Source organism: Sturnira hondurensis, unplaced genomic scaffold (assembly GCF_014824575.4).
Source record: "Sturnira hondurensis isolate 20B ecotype Veracruz unplaced genomic scaffold, ASM1482457v3 Scaffold0003086, whole genome shotgun sequence".
Lineage (NCBI taxonomy): Eukaryota > Metazoa > Chordata > Mammalia > Chiroptera > Phyllostomidae > Sturnira > Sturnira hondurensis.
Window position 1 is genome coordinate 5,449 of NW_028075717.1, and position 20,089 is coordinate 25,537.

A 20,089-nucleotide genomic window follows, 5' to 3' on the forward strand; every position below is an offset into this window, starting at 1 on the left:
CTTGGTGGTTCATCCGAGTGCAGACACAAGATTGCTTTTCGGGGATACTAAATAACCAGGTGCAGAGAGCCTGGTAAATGTAAAGCCCTATTAAGTACAAAGCAGAAACTTACTTGCAAAAGCACCGTGTAAGACATAACCCTTACCTCCAAGCTCTCCCATCCCTCCCAGATGCTGGGCGCCGTTTGTCTAGAGGTCTGAGCCTGCTCAACCTTAACCGTGCGGGAAGCCTGCTCCGTACGCATAGTCACAACTTGACCCCTGCTTCTTCGGTGGGTGCCCGGAGGTGTGCGCGCCCACGCTAGCGCACGGCCTCGCCTGCGCGCACGCGCCCCGGCCCGCCCCGCCCTGCCCCGCCTCCTCCCCACTCTCGCGCGCACGCCCGCAGCCTGCCGCTGCCGCCGCCGCCGGAGCTCTGTAGTATGGCATCGAGGAGAATGGAGACCAAACCTGTGATAACCTGTCTCAAAACCCTCCTCATCATCTACTCCTTCGTCTTCTGGGTGAGTGGCCACGCCAGCCCGGTGGCCGGGCTGTCGTGGATCAGTTCGTGCAGTGATGCTCTGAGAATGGAAGGGGGAGGAAAAAATCCAATCTTCAACCCTTCCTTTAGGAGACAGGCACAGGGTGCTGGGCCAGGGCTGCAGGATGGCGGGGTGCATTGGGGATGCTTGAACCCTGGACCTTGCCCAGCGGCAGACTGCAAGAGGCTGTGTTGTGGCGGTGACTTCAGGTTGTCTACCTTTCCACAAAATTTTTAATGAATTGATTTATTTTTTAAGCTCCCTGGATAGGGTCAGCCTCTGGGTAAAGTTGTGGGTTTATTTCTCTATTTTCCTCTCTGGTCACCCCTCCTCAACCTCCCTTACCAGTCTGTTCACGGTGCCCATTGGAGCTAACCTGTGGCCACCTGGGAACGGGCTCAGGAGTGCAGGGTTTGATCGCAGATTTCTGGTTATTCCTAACCCCGTGGGGCTGCGAGAGGGAGGCGCCAGGAGCCTTGTGCCTGCCTGGCAGGGCAAGGGTGGCCGGAGCCCCTTAAGCTCACTGATGGAGGTGGGGGTGCTACCGCCTCTGTGTGAAAACGCACGGAGGAGAAATGTTCTTATATAAACCAGCGGCATCTTTGAGCTTTCTTGGCAACCCAGGAGATGGGTCTTGGAATCCTTTCCCGTTCCCCTTCACCCCTACATGTTTCATCTGATCTTTCTCTCAATGTGTGAGCTCAATCTGCAGAGTCCTGGGGGAGGACCCCCGCCACTTGATGACAGCAATAGCGCCCCAACTCTGCTCCCCATGTAAATGGTGCTGCTACCGGCCCTTGAATCTCAATGCAGAAAGGTGACGTCAGCCTCACAGCCGAGGTCTGGGAGGGGGTGCTGCGTGGTACACCTCGAAGAGAGATGCGCTCTGCTGAGCGCAGGGGGGCGGGGGAGGAGGAGGAGGGGGCTCGAAGCTGTGCCTTACCTCATCCTGTTTGGCAATTCGTGGAATCAGTGCTGGGCTGACACAGCAGTGATTCACTTGGAGGGGTGGGTGGTACCTAAAGAACATTCCCCTTTATTTCTCTTTCCATGTAGAGGGCCCCCCTCTCCTCAAGTTCCCCATTCCCACACCAAGCCACAGCCACCCTGCTGAAGAATGAATGCCTGTCATTTCCCCCACCCCCACACTTTCCCCAATAATCTGGGTCATTTCAGCTTCCAAGGCAGTCATTTTGAAAGCTGAAGCTCTGTAGAAAAAGCCAGTCCTGCCTTTGGTTGTTTTCCTCCTTGCCATCACCTTCCCCCCACCCACCAAATAGCCCTAATTTTTGTTTGAAACTGGACACAGTGCTCTATAAGGTACCAGGCTCAGCTCGATGGTGAACCAGGCAGGCTATTTCTAATGATCAAGGAAGGAGCTGAAATTTAATAAGGATAAAAAATCCCTAATGCTACCCCTATCCCCGTGGGCATTTCCTTGTCACTGGCATTGGTGATTCCTGAGGTCAGGTAAACTGGAACCTGGGGACCAGGCATACCAAGAGCTCTGCAATGAAACAGAATGGGTTAAGTGGTGTATGGCACAAGCAAACACAGAAATGCAGTTTATTATGACTACACAGGTTGAAAATATTCAGTAGTAAAATTGTGAGCTGTGCACAGATCATCTTATGTCCTGCCTGGAAAAAGCAATAATGCATGCTGCTTGCTGAAACTTCCCTGATAAGCGTTCCTGGAAACGTTTAAGCTTTTTCTTACTTTCCTTAAATCTCTTTGTGTTTGGCCTTTAGTATTTACTTGACTTCCTATTTGTTACTGGAGTAAATCATATGGGTGATTATTTTTAGCTTCCTAAAAAATAAGGATTACAGTATATACAAAGGAGTGTTGTTCTTTCAGCATCACTGCAGGCTGGTAAAGGAAGGAGTCGTTTAGACTGAGTCTTTTCACGTGAGCTCTTTAATTCTTCTTGCTTACCTTACCCCTCCCTATATTGCCCTGGAGAGTCTAAATGCTTAATGTGCCTAATATGTATTAAGTTCCTTGATGCCTGCATTTTAATTTTTTCTTACTTCCAATGTTTTTATAGTCTTAAATGAGATGTTTACCTGGAACATTTTCAATAGTTTACATAGCACTCGGTAATCATTTCCTACTACTCAGCCAAACAAATGAGATCTCTCTGCAGATGTGAGAGTATTTAAATACCACATTAATAAACCATGGTTCCAATGCTGTGTTTTCTATTGTATCTTAAAGGAAATTCAATGGAAATATTTTCCCATTTTTAAAATGGCCTATGGAGATATAATTCACCCTTTTTAAAGTGTAAAATTTGATGGTTTTTAGTATATTCAGATATGTGCAACTATCACCTCAATCAATTTTCGAATAGTTTCATTACTTGAAAAAGAAACCCCATACCCTTTAGGTATCATCCTTCTTTTCCTCTCCATTCCCACCCTTCCTTGCCCTAAGCAATTATTCATCTACCCTTTACATATAGATTTCCATATTCTGCACATTTCATATAAATTAAACTATATAATATGTGGTATTTTGTGAATGGCTTCTTTCACTTAGCATAATGTTTACAAGATTCATTGATGTTCATTCTTTTTTATGATCAAATAATACTTCACAGCAAGACTGCATCACATTTTATTCATCCATTTGTCCATTGATGGACATTTTGGGTTGTTTCTATCTTTTGGCTGTTATGAATAATGGTGCTATACACATTCACATATAAATTTTTGTATGAACATATGTTTTCAATTCTCTTTGCTGGGAATTGCTGGATCATATGGAAACTTGATGTTTAATCATCTGAAGAACTGCCAGACTGTTTTCCAAAGTGACTGCCCCATTTTGCATTCCCTCAACCAATGTATGAAGGTTCTGATTCCTCCACATCCTTGTCAACATTTGTTATCCAACTTTTTAATTCTAGTCACCCTAGTAGGAATTCTATGTAAATGGATCCTTGATTTTCCTTGATTTATGTTTTGTTTTCAGGTTTATAGAAGGGGAAGAAAAAACACACTTAGGAGTAAGTTATCCTGTGCTTTAAAGACTAGCAAACAGTGCCTTGCACATAGGAGGTTTACTGAGGAAATATTTACTTAATGAATGGATGAATAAATGAAATTGTATTGACTACTCTTGGGCTCATTTATTTATTTCTACTTGCCTCAATTGGGAGGATTTTTTAAAACAATATTGCCAGTTTTACTGTGGTGATTTAACTGTGTTTATGACATTGATGAATGGAAACATGGGGTAGAGGACTTTACAAAGACCTGCTATCTAATGATAGTTCAATAATTATAGTTTTATGGTCAGCTAATTTCCCATACATATCAGTTATCTAAAATTTGTATTGAAATTTAATTTGTTAAGCCTGAATAAAAAAGGTATCTCTCCTGCCTTAATATAAAACAAAACATCCCTTCTTTATGACAAATATAATTTTTCAACAACAAGCAAGAAAACTTTATAAATATAATGCTTCAAAAGTAAATTCTGGCCCTGGCCATAGTGGTTCAGGGGATTGAGTGCTGGCCTGAGAAACAAGGGTCACTGGTTTGATTCCTAGTCAGGGTACATTCCTGGGATGCAGGTCAGGTCCCCAATAGGGTATGTGTGAGAGGCAACCACACATTGATGTTTCTCTCCCTTTCTTTCTCCCTCCTTTCCCCTCTCTCTAAAGATAAATAAATAAAATCTTTTTTAAAAATAAATTCTGTTTTGATTTGTAAGTTTTTAATATATTTTAAACTGTCATCTGTATTTTAAGCTAAGATTTAAATCCACTGTAGCTAAATCACTGAATAATATTGTGAAAAGAAATGCTTTATTCCAGTGTATGTAGGATTTGATTTCTTCTTTGGCTATCCAAGGAGGTAGTTAGCTATCAATAGTGCTATCAAATTCTCCTGTGGTAAAATATGAGTGATTGTTTTTTCATTTGAGAAGCATCACTTATCTTGTTTGGAGAATATTTCTAAAAATAATAGCCAATTTTATTTTGTCATCAAAAAAGGTGAGGTAGATGGGTTAAAAAGAGGGAACCAAATCTTAAAAAGCAGCCCCTAATATTTTATAAAGTGTTTGAATTTGGGTATATATTAAAGCTTATACTTACTATTTTGTATGTCAGTGTACTTCATCACTCATTGAATGTCTTTTATATGCCAGGTATTTCAATAGAATGTTTATCAACTTTTACTAGCTGCTGTTTTCAGCATTTTACCTTCATTTCTAAGTAGTTTAATTATTCTACTACTTCTTGACTTTCCAGTGTTAGGTATTATATATTATCTTCCCATTATTGAGCATCAATATTTAGCTCTCCTACCCCTTTAGTCTACATTAAAATATTTCCTATATTTGGGCAGACCCTAATGTATCATTTATCATTTTATCATTATTGTCTATCATTTGAGTAGAGCAGCAGTCAGTGATTACGTTCATGTGACTAGTAACTTTCTGAAAAAGAGTGCATGGGAGGTTAAATTTTTGAGGCCTTCCAGGAGTGAAAACCTTATTTTGTTCTTGTACTTAGTGAGATAGTTTAGCTAAGTATAGAATTCTGGTTTGTAAATCATTTACCGTCAGAATGTTGCTGTCTCCCTCTGTCCAAACTCCTGGTCTTGCTCTTGTTATGTTATTTCAGATTTTTAAATCAAATGTTATGTTATTTCAGATTTTTCTAAAATTCTGATTTCTTCAATGAAAGCTTTTAGAAACTCTCTTGTTGTCAGTGCTCTAAAATTTCACAATAATATGTCTTGTTGTATGTTTATTTTCACCTCTTTCCTGTGCAATATTTCCATCTGGAGACTCAGGTCCTATAGTTTGAGGAAGTTTTCTTGAATTTAAAAAAATTCTTTCCCTATTCTCTCTTTTTCGATGTTGGAACTCTTAGATGGACCCTCTAGTTTTTTCAATTGCATTTTCTATTAGTTTTATGTGTTGATTTCTACCAGCTCCTTTTTGAGTTCTGAATGTTTCTTTATCTAGCATCTTGCTTTTGTTTCAAAAGTGTAATAACTTTTTAAAATCCCTCTGACAATGTTAGTGGTTTTTTTTTTAAGTTTGCCTTTTCCTGCATAGTTTCTTCCAAAGTTCTTTGTTTTCTGGCATATTAAAGACTTACCTCAAATTTCTGGTTATCATTTATTCTCTGTTCTGTACATACTAAAAGTAGAACACTGAAAAGCTGATTGGAAGCTCCTTGCATGAAATGGGAGTTTGTTGATCGTAAGTTGGATGATTGGGCTAGGCAATTGAGTTTTGGAAACAAGGCCAATATGTTTAGGTCTTTTCTCTTGGTCCAATCATATTTTCTACAGAACAATCTTCCAATCTTCTCTCTGGATGAAGAAGGTTAGTGATATGGGTGTCTGTTTCCACTTGTAGTATATAACCCTTTTTTAATCTGCTATTTCAAGTAGAGAATTCATATCCACTATGCTTTTGTTCTCCAGATCAAAGACCTTCTGTTTCACCTTCCCTAGAAAATAAATCTCTGAATCTGTGCTGGAATGTGAGATAGATCAGAGACAGGAAGTTGGAGGGAATCTAATTGCTTTTCAGAAATTTTTACCAGATCCTCCTTATTTTTTCCCTTTATCCCTAGTTCTAGATGTGTGTAGAGCTGCCTTTTGAGGGTACTTGTGTGCAAATGTTATTCTTGGCTTTTCTCTCAGCTGCCGTAAGATTTGGCTTTTCCTCAGTTTCCAAAATATTGTGATGGTCTCCTCTTCCGTTGTCTTTGTTAGTGTGGGTTAAAAAAACCTTTTTAGTGTCATTTCAGTGGAGTTTTGGTGGCTGGCCAAAGTAAATAGATGTGTTCAGTTTAACTGGACACATCTTTAACTGGAAGTCCTTCATGTCTTTATCTCTACATTATATGGTCCTAAGTAAGTGAGTAGTTGATCATGAGTGATTGAATAGAGCATCTAAAATGGCAATAGTTGTGATCTTCTAGTAGATATTTTTATTTACTTTTACATTTTTCAAAAGCTTTTTATATCAAGGGGAGTGTTCTAGGCTGGAACAGGTTTAGTAAGTCATGTCCTCTTTTAAAATCATCTGCTCATTCTGCTCACCAGGGACTGGGGATTGACAAGTGGTGATGAAGCTGTGAAGGTTACTGTGCTTTTTTCTGCTCTTCTAATTTCCACCCACTGGGTGAGGCCCATGTGTCTTCTGGCGTAATTCAGACCTTTGTGAATTAATTTAATGTGGAAGCAGCAGAATCTAAATTATAGTGGGGAGTGGGTGCTTGATGTTAAATAGGTTATTGCTCTGCTGTTTTTCAGTTACTGCAATGATAATCTTTCATGTTTATTATAGGACTTGTACATTATAATCTGAGCATTCTTTTCTTATTTAATTAACTTTACTTTCCATATGCAATATGCAGTTATGTTATGTGCACCAGCTTTAATAGCATTTAGGGAATATTAAGTCCTTTTCACTTAGTAATTGCTTAGAAACTAGCTCAATTTTTGTCCAAATAGAATGAAATAATTTCTTCATTTTTAATTATAGCTAGAGTTCTTGATTTGACCTTACCTTGAGCTGTATTATTTATCATTCATTGACTGTTGAGCATTATATACTATTTTAAGTAAGCACCTCAGAAGGTGCTAATAATTGAAAGTCATCTGTAACTATATTTCTTTGTTTAAACATGTTAAACCCTTGACATAGGTGACTAATGCACTGCTAAACCAATTTGAAACACACTCTAAAATATATATTCTTATGACTACCAATTTCTACTTGTTAATACTTTCACAACTTGGTAGTCACAAAAGATCATGGGAATGTAAAGTACAGCATAGGAAATATAGTTAATAATATTGTAATAATTTTGTGTGGTACCAGGTTGGTACTTGAAATATTGGAGTGACCACTTTGTAAAGTATATGATTTTCTAATCACTGTGCTGTACACCTGAAACCAATACAAAATAATATTGAATATAATTTGTAATTGAAAAATAAAATTTAAAAGTTTTTTAAAATAAAATAAAATATGCATTCTTCTGCCTTTTCTTTCTTTGGTCTTATTACAGCAGCTTCTAATTTGAGTTGTCTCCTCATGGCAAGCAGGTTGTTGGATTACTGCTCTCAATTTTTTTGTGGGGAGGAGCTGTCATCCCCCTTGCCATGACAGAATGCTTTTCATTGTTGGGTGGAAAAATTTGTCCTCTTTTATGTAGGGCCCCAATATTCATCCAAAAAAAAGGATGTGGGGGTGAAGATAGGAGAGGGTTTTTTCTTTGTTTTGTTTTCCCTGTTAGTTATTTGGTCAGTTGAACATGTAAGCATGTTACATAGTTTGGTGATAGAATTAAGGACCACAATTCCACTGTGGAAGATTTTCTTTAGAGCTTGCTATAGTATATGGTGGGCTTTTTCATTATCTGTTTTAGGAGAAATTGCAAGTGCCTCATATTAGAAGCTGAGGTGGGTCAGGCACAGGTACTAGATACTGGTTAAGCAATTTAGATCAGTGATTCCTAATCCTGTATGCTCATCAGGATTGCCTTAGGAGCCCTTAAAATATGTGCTTAGACTCACCCTAGGAGATTCTGATTTAGTTGGTCTGAAGTGGGTACTAGCATTGGTAAATTTAAAATAATCTCCCAGGGGAGTTGGTTTTGCAAGTAGGATTGAAAACCAACTAATTCAGAGAGAAGTCCGAGTAATAGCAGACTTGGTTCATCTAGAATCTCCTGGATCTGGATATAGCTAAGGATTATCTAGCATTGATCTTGGCTTTGTCTGCTTTGCATAAAAGTCTGAATTAGGTCTCCAGTGTCCCTTAGTAAACCAAAATGGCCCTGTCACTCTTAAGAGACCTTCCTAATTGTTCCTAACTAAAGGAGGGCTCATCAGAAACACTAAAGAGCTTTTTATGAAAGATGTTTGATCTTATCTTGTGAAGTGTCTATTTTAATTTATCTGGTGAGTGGCCTAGGTATGTAATTTTGAAAACCATTCCCAAGGTGATTCTAATTCCTGAGAGGTGACTCTATGGTCCATGAAACAGTTTGTCATAGATAAAATCCATATGAAAGCTTTCCTGTGCATTGATCTATGATACCATAAAGCTACTTTGAGGAGAGGTTTCCACAAACAGGATATAGCCAATGTAGTGTTCTCACTCATTGAACTGCTACCCAGCAAGGGTCTCCAACTGAACCCTTGGGTTTTGAGGCAGTTTCCATTCCTTAGAGGGAATCTATTTCTGTTCATCTCTGTGTTGAGAAGTTAACCATCTTAGTTCCTCCTCTGTCAAAAAATGAGACTATTGTTCAATATATAAAACACAAAGACAAATTGATTACTTAACAAAATAAGAGAAAGCTTTGTTAGTCAAGCACAGTTAATGAGTAAAGAAGATTGCTGATCTCTTTAGAAACTGCTGGTGATACGGGGTTGCTTTGGTTATAGAGGCATAAGAGATTTACCTTGGCCTTAGGACCATGGCTATTTGCATGAGAATGTTGTTGATTGACTTTAAGACACATGTTTACTGCAGTGCATCTGTTGCTAATTGGTTAACCTTAAATTTTATGAGACACTAATTATAATTGGCTTCCAGAAGTATGTTCCCTGAAGCTGGTTAAGTTGTCATTGATAGTTAGATTTAGGTGAATTATCATTGATCAAATAGGTTTAAAAGCGGGTGCTAGTGGTTACTATTTATCATGCCTATTGAGTAATCAGTATTTTCTCCCCCAACCTTAGGTTTATTAGAAACATTTATTCTTGCTTCAGATTACCAATTCTTGCTTCTCAGTGAAATAAGGTGGCTTGTGCATCTCAATTACCATTCTTCAAACATCATCATGGTGATGTATAGAATTCCTCAGTCAGTTCTTTGTTCTGATCATTCCACAGACACTAATGATAGTTTATGATTTCCAGGAATTATACCAGGACTTTCCACAACCCCTTTGGGTTGAAAAGGAACCCACAGCTTAATGAGGCTGGGTGGCAACTGTTCCTAAACATTCCTTTCACATTCTTGTCTTTACTTGTGTTCAATTTCTATTTCTTTTTTCAAAATAAAGAGTAGGATTCTTTTTTAAAGAAGATTTTTTAAATTTATTTTTAGAGAGAGGGGAAGGAAGAGAGAAAGAGAGGGAGAGAAACATCAATGTGTGGTTGCTTCTCACACGCCCCCTACTGGGGACCTGGCCACAACCCAGGCATGTGCCCTGACTGGGAATCCAGCTGGCAACCCTTTGGTTCGAAGGCTGGCACTCAATGCACTGAGCCACACCTGCCAGGGCTCAGTTTCTATTTCTGATGAAGCTCTTGAAGATTTGTTCTCCCAATTTCTGTTTCATATTCTAAACTGTATCATTCACTTGGTATTTTAACTCTTGCTTTCTATTGCAAGGGGTTTGAAATTTGTCCTATGTGATAGATACCTTGGCTTCAACATTTGTCAGGTCAACTTAGGCGAGGCACATAGCCTCTCTGAGTCTTAGTTTCCTCTTCAGAATTAAGAATATATTTGGTTACACACTTCTGTCAAGTGTTGAAGGTGAAATGACTTTCAAATGTTTTGCAAAGTTTGATACACGTTTTAGCGACATTATTCCTTATGGTATAGAGTGTTGCCTTTTTTCTTCATTTCTTGCACATGGGAGGTACTATGTCAGTTTTTGTTAAACATATAAATTGATCACAATACTTCCTATCATGGACATTAAGGATGATTAGCTTTTTGGATTTTATAGTTTGCAACCAAAGAGAGCTGGAATTCCAGAAGGGTTTGAATAGGAACCAAAGATATAATAAATTTAGGTTGGTGAGTTAAGCCCTGTCATTGGGAAAAGGGTGTTCCCATCCAGGATAAATAAATATAAACCTGTCACTGAAAATTAAATGAGGGGATTGACTTTCCTTACTTTTTGAATTAATCTTTCAATTTTAGAAGTTTTAAATTTACAGAAAAAATTGTTGAAATAGTGCATAGAGTTCCTATATACCATACAACCAGTTCTCCTATCTGTAACACCTTACATTAGTATGCTATATTTGTTACAATTAATGAACCAAAATTGATACATTATTAATATTAACTGAAGTCCATACTTCATTAGTATTTTCTGAATGTTTATCTAATATCCCATTCAGGCTACCACGTTACATTTATGTCTCCTTAGACATATGTTACAAAGTCATGTCTCCTTAGTCCTTCTTTTAGCTATGACAATTTCTCAGATCCATTTATTTAGTTAAATATATTTTCTTTTCTTTGCTTTTAAATTTAATTCTTGTTCAAGTACAGCTTTCTGTCTTATATTCCCAACCCTACCCGCCCCCCACCCCATGCTCCCCACCTCCCTCCCATTTCCACCCTCCACCCTTAGTTATTGTCCATGTGTCCTTTATACTTGTTCATGTGAGTCCTTCCCCTTTTCCCCTATGATTCTCTCCCCTCTCCCCTCTGGACCCCTCTCAGATCCATTTTTAATGATGACTTTTGACAGTTTTTAAGAGTACAGATCATGTACTTTGTACAACACCCCTCAGTTGGGATTTATTTGATTTTTTTCATGATTAGAAATCCTATCAACAGGACTTAACACTGCTAATATTGATCTTGATCATCTGACTGAAATAGTTTATTAGTTTTTTTTCTGTAATGTTATTATTTCTCCCTTTCTATATTGCACTCTTTGGAAGAAAGTCACTATGCCTAGCTCACACTGAAGGAATGGGGAATCATGCTTCATTTTTTTGAGGGTAGAGTATCTACCATTATTATGTTAATTAACAAAGAAGATTTCCATTTAAAAATATTAAAACCAACAGTAAATATTTGAGCAAATAGTAAAATACTAAAACCATTTCAATTAGTTGGCAACTGGACAGGGATTCTCAATTGCTATTGTTTATGATTTTATTTAACTAGTAAGTGCAATAAAATAAAAAAATATCTTAATGTTGGAAAAAGAAGTGATAAAGTTATCTTTTCATAGATGTGGTTGTTGTAGATTAAAAAACCCAATTGATTATAGGTTTTAATGATGCTTATACTATGGGGTATACAGAAGAAAATAAAGTTGGAGCACTCAAATTAGTATGTGAAAACTTCTAGTTGGTTTAAATATAAAAATAAAACAAAACCATGCAAGAAAATATAGAGGTTGTATGTATAATACAGAAGTTGGAGAGACTGCCTTAACCTTACTGGAAACCCAGAAGGAATTAAATTAAAAATCAATGTATTTCCTTATAATTTTATAAATCACATGGCAAAAGCTATGGTAAAGTCAATTAAACAGTGTGGTAAGATAAGGAGCTAATGCTAGACTGTTAACTAATTTACTGCTTTCTTCACTAAGAAAGCCTTATTAGTAAAAAAAAAATTGCATTCTGATATACGCTCCTCATTTTGGACTGACAACAATTTGCTGACCAGCACTGGCCCACTGACCATAGTTTGGGAATTACTGCTCTAGGGAAGCAGTTGGCAAACTGTTTCTGGAAAGGGTCAGATAGTAAACATTTTAGGCTTTGTGGGCCATATAGTCTCTGTTGCAAATGTTCAGCTCTGCTATTATTGTGTGAAAACAGCATAGACAAATGTCAATGAATAAGCAAAGCTGTATTCAAATAAAACTTTATTTACAAAAAGAGGTGGCTAGCCAGATTTGACCTATGACCTGTAGTTTGCTGACAGCTTCTTTAGGGTATAGTAACATAAAGAATGTATACTCTAGCCTCAAGAATTGAAGTTTTATTTGGGCCTATAGGAGTGGGAATAAAGCATACCTCACAATTTTTAGCTTGAAAGAGCTAGTCATGTACTACCTATTAAGGCAGCCACTTAAGCACTTCAGATATGGATAGTCCAAATTGAGATATGCTCTAAGTATAAAATGCACATCAGATTTTGAAGATTTAATGCGAAAAAAATGTAAAACACCTCAACTTTTATATCCATTACATGTTAAACTGGCAATATTTGCACATATTGAATTAAATAAAACACTGTTAAAATTAATTTCACCTGTTTCCTTTTAATGTGCATGTGGCTATTAGAAAATTTAAAGTTATATCTCCATTGGACAGCACTGGACTAGAAGTACTAGAAGTTTAAATTAAGTGCGGTGGGATGAAGGGAGAGCTCATCTAGATGGGGAATTTAGAAAGATCATGGGCACAGAATCAATCTTAGAGATTGATGGGATTTTGACAAGTGGTGCTCTAGGATGATAATGATGGCTATTGGATAGAGGGAGTGGCCTACGTAGAGGTTTAGAGGAAGGAGTATGGTTTCTGTGTTTCAGACATGAGCGAGTTCAGCTGTAATACGAGGCAAAGCATTTGATGAGTCCAAGTAAGTAGGCATAAGCCTTACTGTGGATTGGCCTCATGGGTTAGGACTTTGGACCTGTTTTGGCTGGCAGGGGGAGGAGCAGAGGTGAGGTGGGGTCCAAGCCATATTTTGGAGCAGTGAATAGTAACTTTGGAAAATATTTATGAAACTAATCTAGAAACAGAAAAGTTGGAATAAAAATGACAAGAAGTGGTAAAACCAGGTTAACTAGCAGAGAACAATGGTCTAGTGTGGGGTGACAATGGGAATAAAGAACAGAAGACAGTGGAAAGCCACTTTGTGTTGTGGCAAGGTTATTTGTCTGTGGGTGAGAACCCCAGAGTTATGTGCTTAAAGAACCTTTATGGTGGTAGCCTCATGGAAATGCAGACCTCAGCAAAATCTGGTTTGTAGTTTGAGATAACAATAGATTTAAAAGATAGGCTAGCTCTCAGAAGGTTGAACATTTGTTGTGGTGGTGGTGGGGGGGATTCTGACAAAGTGGCCCTGGGCGATTCTTTACTTTTGGCCATCTCTGTACTTCCTGACCCTTCCCATCCTCCACCATGGTCACAGTTAATTGACTGGGAAGAGGACTTGACCCTTGGATATTTGCTTGTAGGCTAGTCAGTGGAACTTGAGATGATCAGGCTTGCAAGATCTGAATGGAACAGTTCTTTTTTTAGGCATTTGAACTTGAGATACAAGAGAGACAGCTGGTGTAGGGGCAGAAGGGGAATGAAACACTGGTGGAAGTTACAGGAACAGGGAAAACCTAAATTATGAGAGCGGTAAAGAGCTGAGTGGGACCAGTGGACTCCTAAGATAACTAGATTATATAGGGTCATAGACAGCTCTATAGCAACCCACTCTTTTTCCTAACAGTAACACTCCCTGGCTAACCCAGAAAAGTGATTGATTATTTGGATATTGGAAGCTGATAGAAAGTCAGATTTGTAATTAAAAGAGGAGGTTGGTGTGAAGATGCAAGTTGGGAAAAGCCCATTTGTCCATGTAAGAGGCATGAGATCATAAACAGTATTCTTTTCAAGTGCACAGTGAGCCTGGAGTTAAATGCAGTTGATGCTAAATTGTTTGATGATAATAGGTGTAATAGGTATGGCAAAGCATCCAGCTAGCAGCACTAATTGAAGCCTGAGTTTCCAGTAAGTCTCGTTTAAGGGATGAAGGTTCTGCTACAGGGTCGGGGCAAGTTACTTGAGTAAGTTACTTATTAATCTGGTCAACACCAGCTGTTCTATTTGCTAAGTGAGGCTGGCAGTTGTTTTAGTTTGTATCCTTCAGAGATGTTTTGAGGACAAACAAGAAATTGCCTTGTATGTTGTATTCTTTATAAAATAGTATACATGGTATACAGAGGTGGTAACTAGCCTGAAAGTTTTTATAAATGGCTTAGAATAGGCAGGTATCTGAGTAGTGGCAGGTATCAAAATTTGAGCTATCAAAGTACTATCAAAGTAGTACTTTGGGGGGCTTTCACTTCATCTGGATAACCAATGGAGGGGAAATGTAGTTCTCCCCATCATCAGAAAGTGGGATCAAAGTCTTTTAAACTAAGATGTCAGGAGTGAACTCTGTATTTGGCATGATAATTATTTTGAGATAAAATACAAGAAAAGTATATAAATGCCCTGGCTGGTGTGGCTCAGTGGATTGAGCATGGGCTGGAAACCAAAGGGTCACTAGTTTGATTCCCAGTCAGGGCACATGCCTGGGTTGCAGGCCAGGTCCCCAGTGGGGGCCACGTGAGAGACGACCACACATTGATGTTTCTCTCCCTCCCTTCCTCTTTCTCTAATAATAAATAAATAAATATCTTTTTAAACAGTATATAAATGGATATTCTAATATTAGAAAGCTGTTCAAATAAGCCATCTACAAAACAATATGTATAAATGGTATATCATTTTTGTAAAGAAAAAATGCATGTAACAAATCGTGGAGGGAGACCTATATCAAAATGTTAATGGTTATAGCGGGGTGATAAGGTAATTCATGGGATACTTTTTTCTTTGTACTTTTCTTTATTTCCCAAGGTTTTATTTTCTCCCCCTACATATAGCATGAATTACTTTTGTAATTAAGAAAACAGTAAATGCTCTTTTAAAAGCCAAACTTTTATGGACATTTTCTAGCATATAGTTTTCTTTTGTTTCTCTAAGATGGAGTACCTGTTTTCACTACATTATTTCATTTATAATCCAGCAGTTCTTTGACCTTGTCCATTTTAGTTATTGGATTAAATTAATACAGAACAAAACCACATTTAACTTGCATTTTAAGTCAGAATAAAGGAAAATGCCTGTTCCTAATAAGCATTTAAAGAAAGTCTTCATGATATATTTCACAAATAATACTAAGAGAATAATATGATAATTACTTCTGTACGTACCACCCAGCTTTATCAGATCTTCGCATTACACCGTATTTGCTTTGGCCATTTAGTTTTTTCTTTTTTTTATTGTATTTTTCCATTACCATTTAGTCCCCTTATAAACCACACACTGCAATCACCACACTGTTGTCTAAGTCTTTTTTCCTTTTTCCTCAAGAAAATATGAAAAATTTGCAGTTCATGTCCCTATATTTCCTTTTTTCTCATAAATTCAGAGTTTATCAGTTGAGCCTATTCTTAAACAGTTACTAAAATGTACACATGTATAATTTTCTAAAGTATTGCTTTTAGATTTTTAGATTTTGTATAAATAAATCATGCCTTACATATTGCTTTGAAACTTACAATTTTAAGGCATTATTTGACATGTTTCTGAGTTCATAGATGTGGTTCAGGTTTAGGGGTTGAAAAACTGGCCCATTGGCCAAATCTAGCCAGCCACCTCTTTTTATAAATAAACTTTATGTATTGCCTATGGCCACTTTTACCCCACAACAGCAGAGTTTAGTAGTTGCACCAGATACTGTATGGAATGGAAAGCCTAAAATATTTACTATCTGCCCTTTACAGAAAAAGTTTGCCAACCTTCGATCTAGTTCATACTTTGTGTGGATATATCACCAGTCATCCATTTTCCTGTCCATGGACACTTATTTCCTGTTTATTTGTAAAGAAGTGATGCTTTGGTGAACATTGGTAACTATATATATGTGTGTGTATATATATATATATATATATATATATATACACACACAGATACATACACATATTATTTCCTTCATACCACATGAGAGGGTTACTAGTATAACATATCGATTATGAAACAATTAGGCTTTTTATATATCTTTGTCCTGTTTTTCATATTTAGCAAAAAAAATCCAAGGCAGATATGGGCCCTGTTAGCTTCTAGGTATTTGTTTGGTGGTCTGAGATAGAGAAATTATTTTTACTCTTGATTTAGATAGTTTTTCTCAAGATGAGTATTTATTGCTGGAAAAGAGAAAAAAGCTGAGTAGTCCATGTGGAGCAAAGTGACAGTTATGAATTGTCCTCTCAGGAACAAGAAAGTACCCACTGTATGCAGTTAACTGTATTAGGTTATGGTGACATTGATGTTATTATTATCTTTAATAGCAGCTACTGTAGTTATTGAACATTTACTAAAAGGCAAGGATAGTATTAAAAACTTCATGTTCATTATCTTATTTATCCTCATAATAACCTGCTGATAGTAGTTACTACTCCGAATTTTGAGAAGAGAAACCTGAGGTCCAGAGTTTGGCCAGAGATCATGTTTAAGTGAGGATTCGATTTGGACCTCTCCACCTACACTGGGCCTGGTGCTTGATTTCCAGAGGAACAATTCTTCGTGGTGAGTTTTTATAGATGGGATAGAGGATATTCTTTAAGAATCCTCACCGTTCTGAAGTACAAGTCCTCCTCAGTTCCAGCTTTGGCTCCCATTAGCTCTGATGGAAAGAACTTAAGGCCCCATGCACAAAGGAGAAATTTCTGTTTTCCAGAATGGTCAGTGTTTATAAATTCAGTGGGAGTAGTTATTCCACATGGTTCCTTTGTAGAAAATCAAGGCAATGCCATCTTTTAACATTTTTGCCCTGTCGTCCCAGCTCAAAACTTCAGTTTCCCAATTGAGAGTTTTATTGCTTCTCAGATAGTGGAGGTTGAAGACTGTCTAAGGACTTGTATTATCAGGCTTAATGCTCTTCCTGAACAACAGGGCAGTGACCCATTCACTTTCAAAAGTTTGGATCTGTATATGTTTTTTCCCCTCTTCAGTTTGTGGCTGGTCTAGGTATTCCTGAAAACTTTCATGGAGATAGATCATCTTTCCACTCTGTCATCTAAAAAATTCTTATGCCTTAAGAGACCCCAAATTGTTAGTCCAAACTGCATAGGAATTATTATTCCTGCTGCTATGAAACATGGTAAGGATGTGAACTTGCCTCCTATGGCTATAAGCTCCCAACCACTTTGAACAACACAGAAGGCAAGGCATTAAAAGCTGCTAGAGATGCAGTTTTTCTTGGCTTTAAAGAAACAAAGTGGAAAGCAACAGGAATCATCAGGCACTTTCCTGTGGAGCTGACACTAGCTTAAATACAGTTATATAATCCACACACGGACACACAGATAAATCTCATTCATTGGCATAATTGCCAAGTAAAAGTTTTTAAGCTGGGGTGAACATGTTTTCTCCCCTGAGCTTGCTTGTAGGCAATGATCTGACCAGTCATTTATACCTCCTATGAATGGCAAGAAGAATTCTTTATTTTTAAAGATTTTATTTATTTATTTTTCAGAGACTGGAAAGGAGGGAGAGAGGAATAAAAATATCAATGTGTGGTTGACTCTTCTCCAGCCCCCACCAGGGACCAGGCCCACAACCCAGGCATGTGTCCTGACCTAACCAGTGACCTTTTGGCTCACAGGCCAGCATTGAATCCACTGAGCCACTCAAGCCAGGGCTCTAAGTTTTTTAAAGATTTTATTTATTTATTTATTTCTAGAGAGGGGGAAGGGAAAGGAAAGAGAAAGAGAGGGAGAGAAACATTAATGTGCGGTTGCCTCTTGCATGCCCCCAATTTGGGACCTGGCCCTCAATCCAAGCATGTGTCCCGACTGGGAATTGAAGCAGTAACCCTTTGGTTTGCAGACCAGTACTCAATCCAATGAACCACACCAGCCAGGGCAACTGTAATTCTTAAATAGCTCTCTCATGGCTTTTCTTTTCTCCATCTCATGGCCCCTATCTTTTATCTTACTTGGACCATTACAGCATTTTCCTGTTTTCTCTACCCCAGCCTCCTCATTTCATCCCATCAATTCTGTAGAAATAATTTCTCTGAAATAAAACAATGTGATAAAAATGGTAGTTGTTTCTCATTACCTACAAGACTAAGTTCAAATTTTTTGTTTGCCGATAAAAGAAACTTTATGATCCACAGTGCACCCATATACCACCATTTTAGCTTTCTTCTGGTCACCAGCTCCAGGTCCTCTGCATGGAGAATATCATTTGTCTTCAAGGCTTAATTCCAATGTCAAATTCCTCAGGAAGCCTTGTCTTTCTTGACAGCCTTTCTCTTCCTGCCAGTCTAGAGTCAGTCTTTTTCCTCTTTGCCCTCCTTAAACTTTGCCCATCCCTTTTAGTACTCATATAGTAATAATTAATTTGCTTACCTGTCAGCCTTCCTTATTTATTCATTGCATTTACTCAAGGAATATTGTGGAAACATCAAGTGCCTGTTATATGCCAGCTTCTGAGATTTAATGTGAACTGTATGAACAAGATGATTTATTAGGAAAGGAGGAAAATTAACAATAAAAAGAGAACTATGATAATTTCCAGCAGTGATAGGTGCTCTGAAGGGAAATGTTCTTAAGATGGTGGTGTAGAGGCCTACTTGAGAATGATCTCACAGAAAGCCTTCCTGAGGAGTTGACATTGGAGCTGAGACCTGAAGAATAAGGAGGATCCATAGTTTAGAATCCAGATGATGCAGAAATAAATGTGTTATTTACTATTTTCTGATCATTGTTAACTTGATCATTCCAGTTATCTGTGCTGAAGCAGATAACTTAGAAGTCAGTTTACTGGTTTGGATTGCTGTCACCTCCCACCCTGCCTCTCCCCTGACATTGGCAGCAGCATCAGGTTTGTCTTCCTAATTATCAGTTCTTTTAGCATGAAAATCCCCCACAAACCTGAGTTTTTATTGTTTGTTTATTTTTAAGGGAGGTATATAAACAGTGCAGTAGAAATGGAAAAAGACTGTCTTGGTTAACCAGCACATGGGCAATTAATATTTGGCCATGATATAAGGGACTATGTTGTTAAATATAATTATGATTGGGTTGAGCTGATGAAAATAGGATGGACCATTCTGCCCTTTTCTAAAACTTATATCTAACCTTGAAAGTTTCTCCATTTATTTCTCTTATCCAAGCTGATGTGTCTTCATGGATTATTCACACATATACTATTTTTCTTTTATGATTATACTACTAATTTTTAAAATATAGTATTCTGTTTTATAATGTCAATAAGAACTTTTTATCATTAAATATAATTGTCAAGTTAAAATTTTCTGTGGCTGGTAAATATTAGTTGTAGAATCAGTCCATGTCTACACCTATGTACACAATCTTAAGTCTCTCAAATCCACTGTATATATTTGCCTTCTGAAAATGCCTATTAAACATGAATTTCGAGACTTGCAGTTATTTTAAAACCATTGTCAATTGCACCTCTTTTTTAGCATTGTGTGTTTTGATAATACCAGCTTTGGATTTAATTTGTTGTGTGACATTCATCAAATAGTTTTGAAGTTATAAACTTAGGCACTCCTACAAGAAAAAGCCCCTGATGAGCATGGCTTCATCACATCATTTCCAATTAACCTGTGGTCTTTGTCATTGTACCTTCATATCTACACAATAATAATCCTAAACACACTGAGTTCTAGTTTTGCCATCTAATGTTGCTCAGGTGTGGACTTGCATGTGTCAAAATTGCTTTGTGTTTGGAAAATTGAACCTTTATGTTATGGGAGAAACATAAACAACTGTGAAAATATTTATGTATAGTGTAAAAAAGAATTAAGATGCAAATACTCATATACCTAATCTCCCAGGTTAAGAAACAAAACATTTTCAGTACCCTCAGAAGTCACCTGAGTGACCCTCTATCATATCCTCCTCTCTCACTTCTTCATTCTGTAGGGAAACTCTATGCAGGCTTATTTATCACTCCCTTGTTTTCTTATAGCTGCACCACCTATGAGTGCACTGGTCTAGGTATTCT

General features: G+C 37.7%; 1 protein-coding gene across 1 annotated transcript in view; it reads left to right on the top strand.

The window, feature by feature from the left end:
* The first annotated feature begins 366 nt into the window (after window positions 1-366).
* Window positions 367-20,089, top strand: part of TSPAN7 (tetraspanin 7) — a 126,181-nt gene continuing 106,458 nt past the window's right edge. Inside the window, exon 1 of the mRNA XM_037041358.1 lies at window positions 367-503. Within this exon, the coding sequence (XP_036897253.1) occupies window positions 423-503 (81 nt within the window). The 5' untranslated portion in view covers window positions 367-422. The remainder of the gene's footprint in view (window positions 504-20,089) is intronic.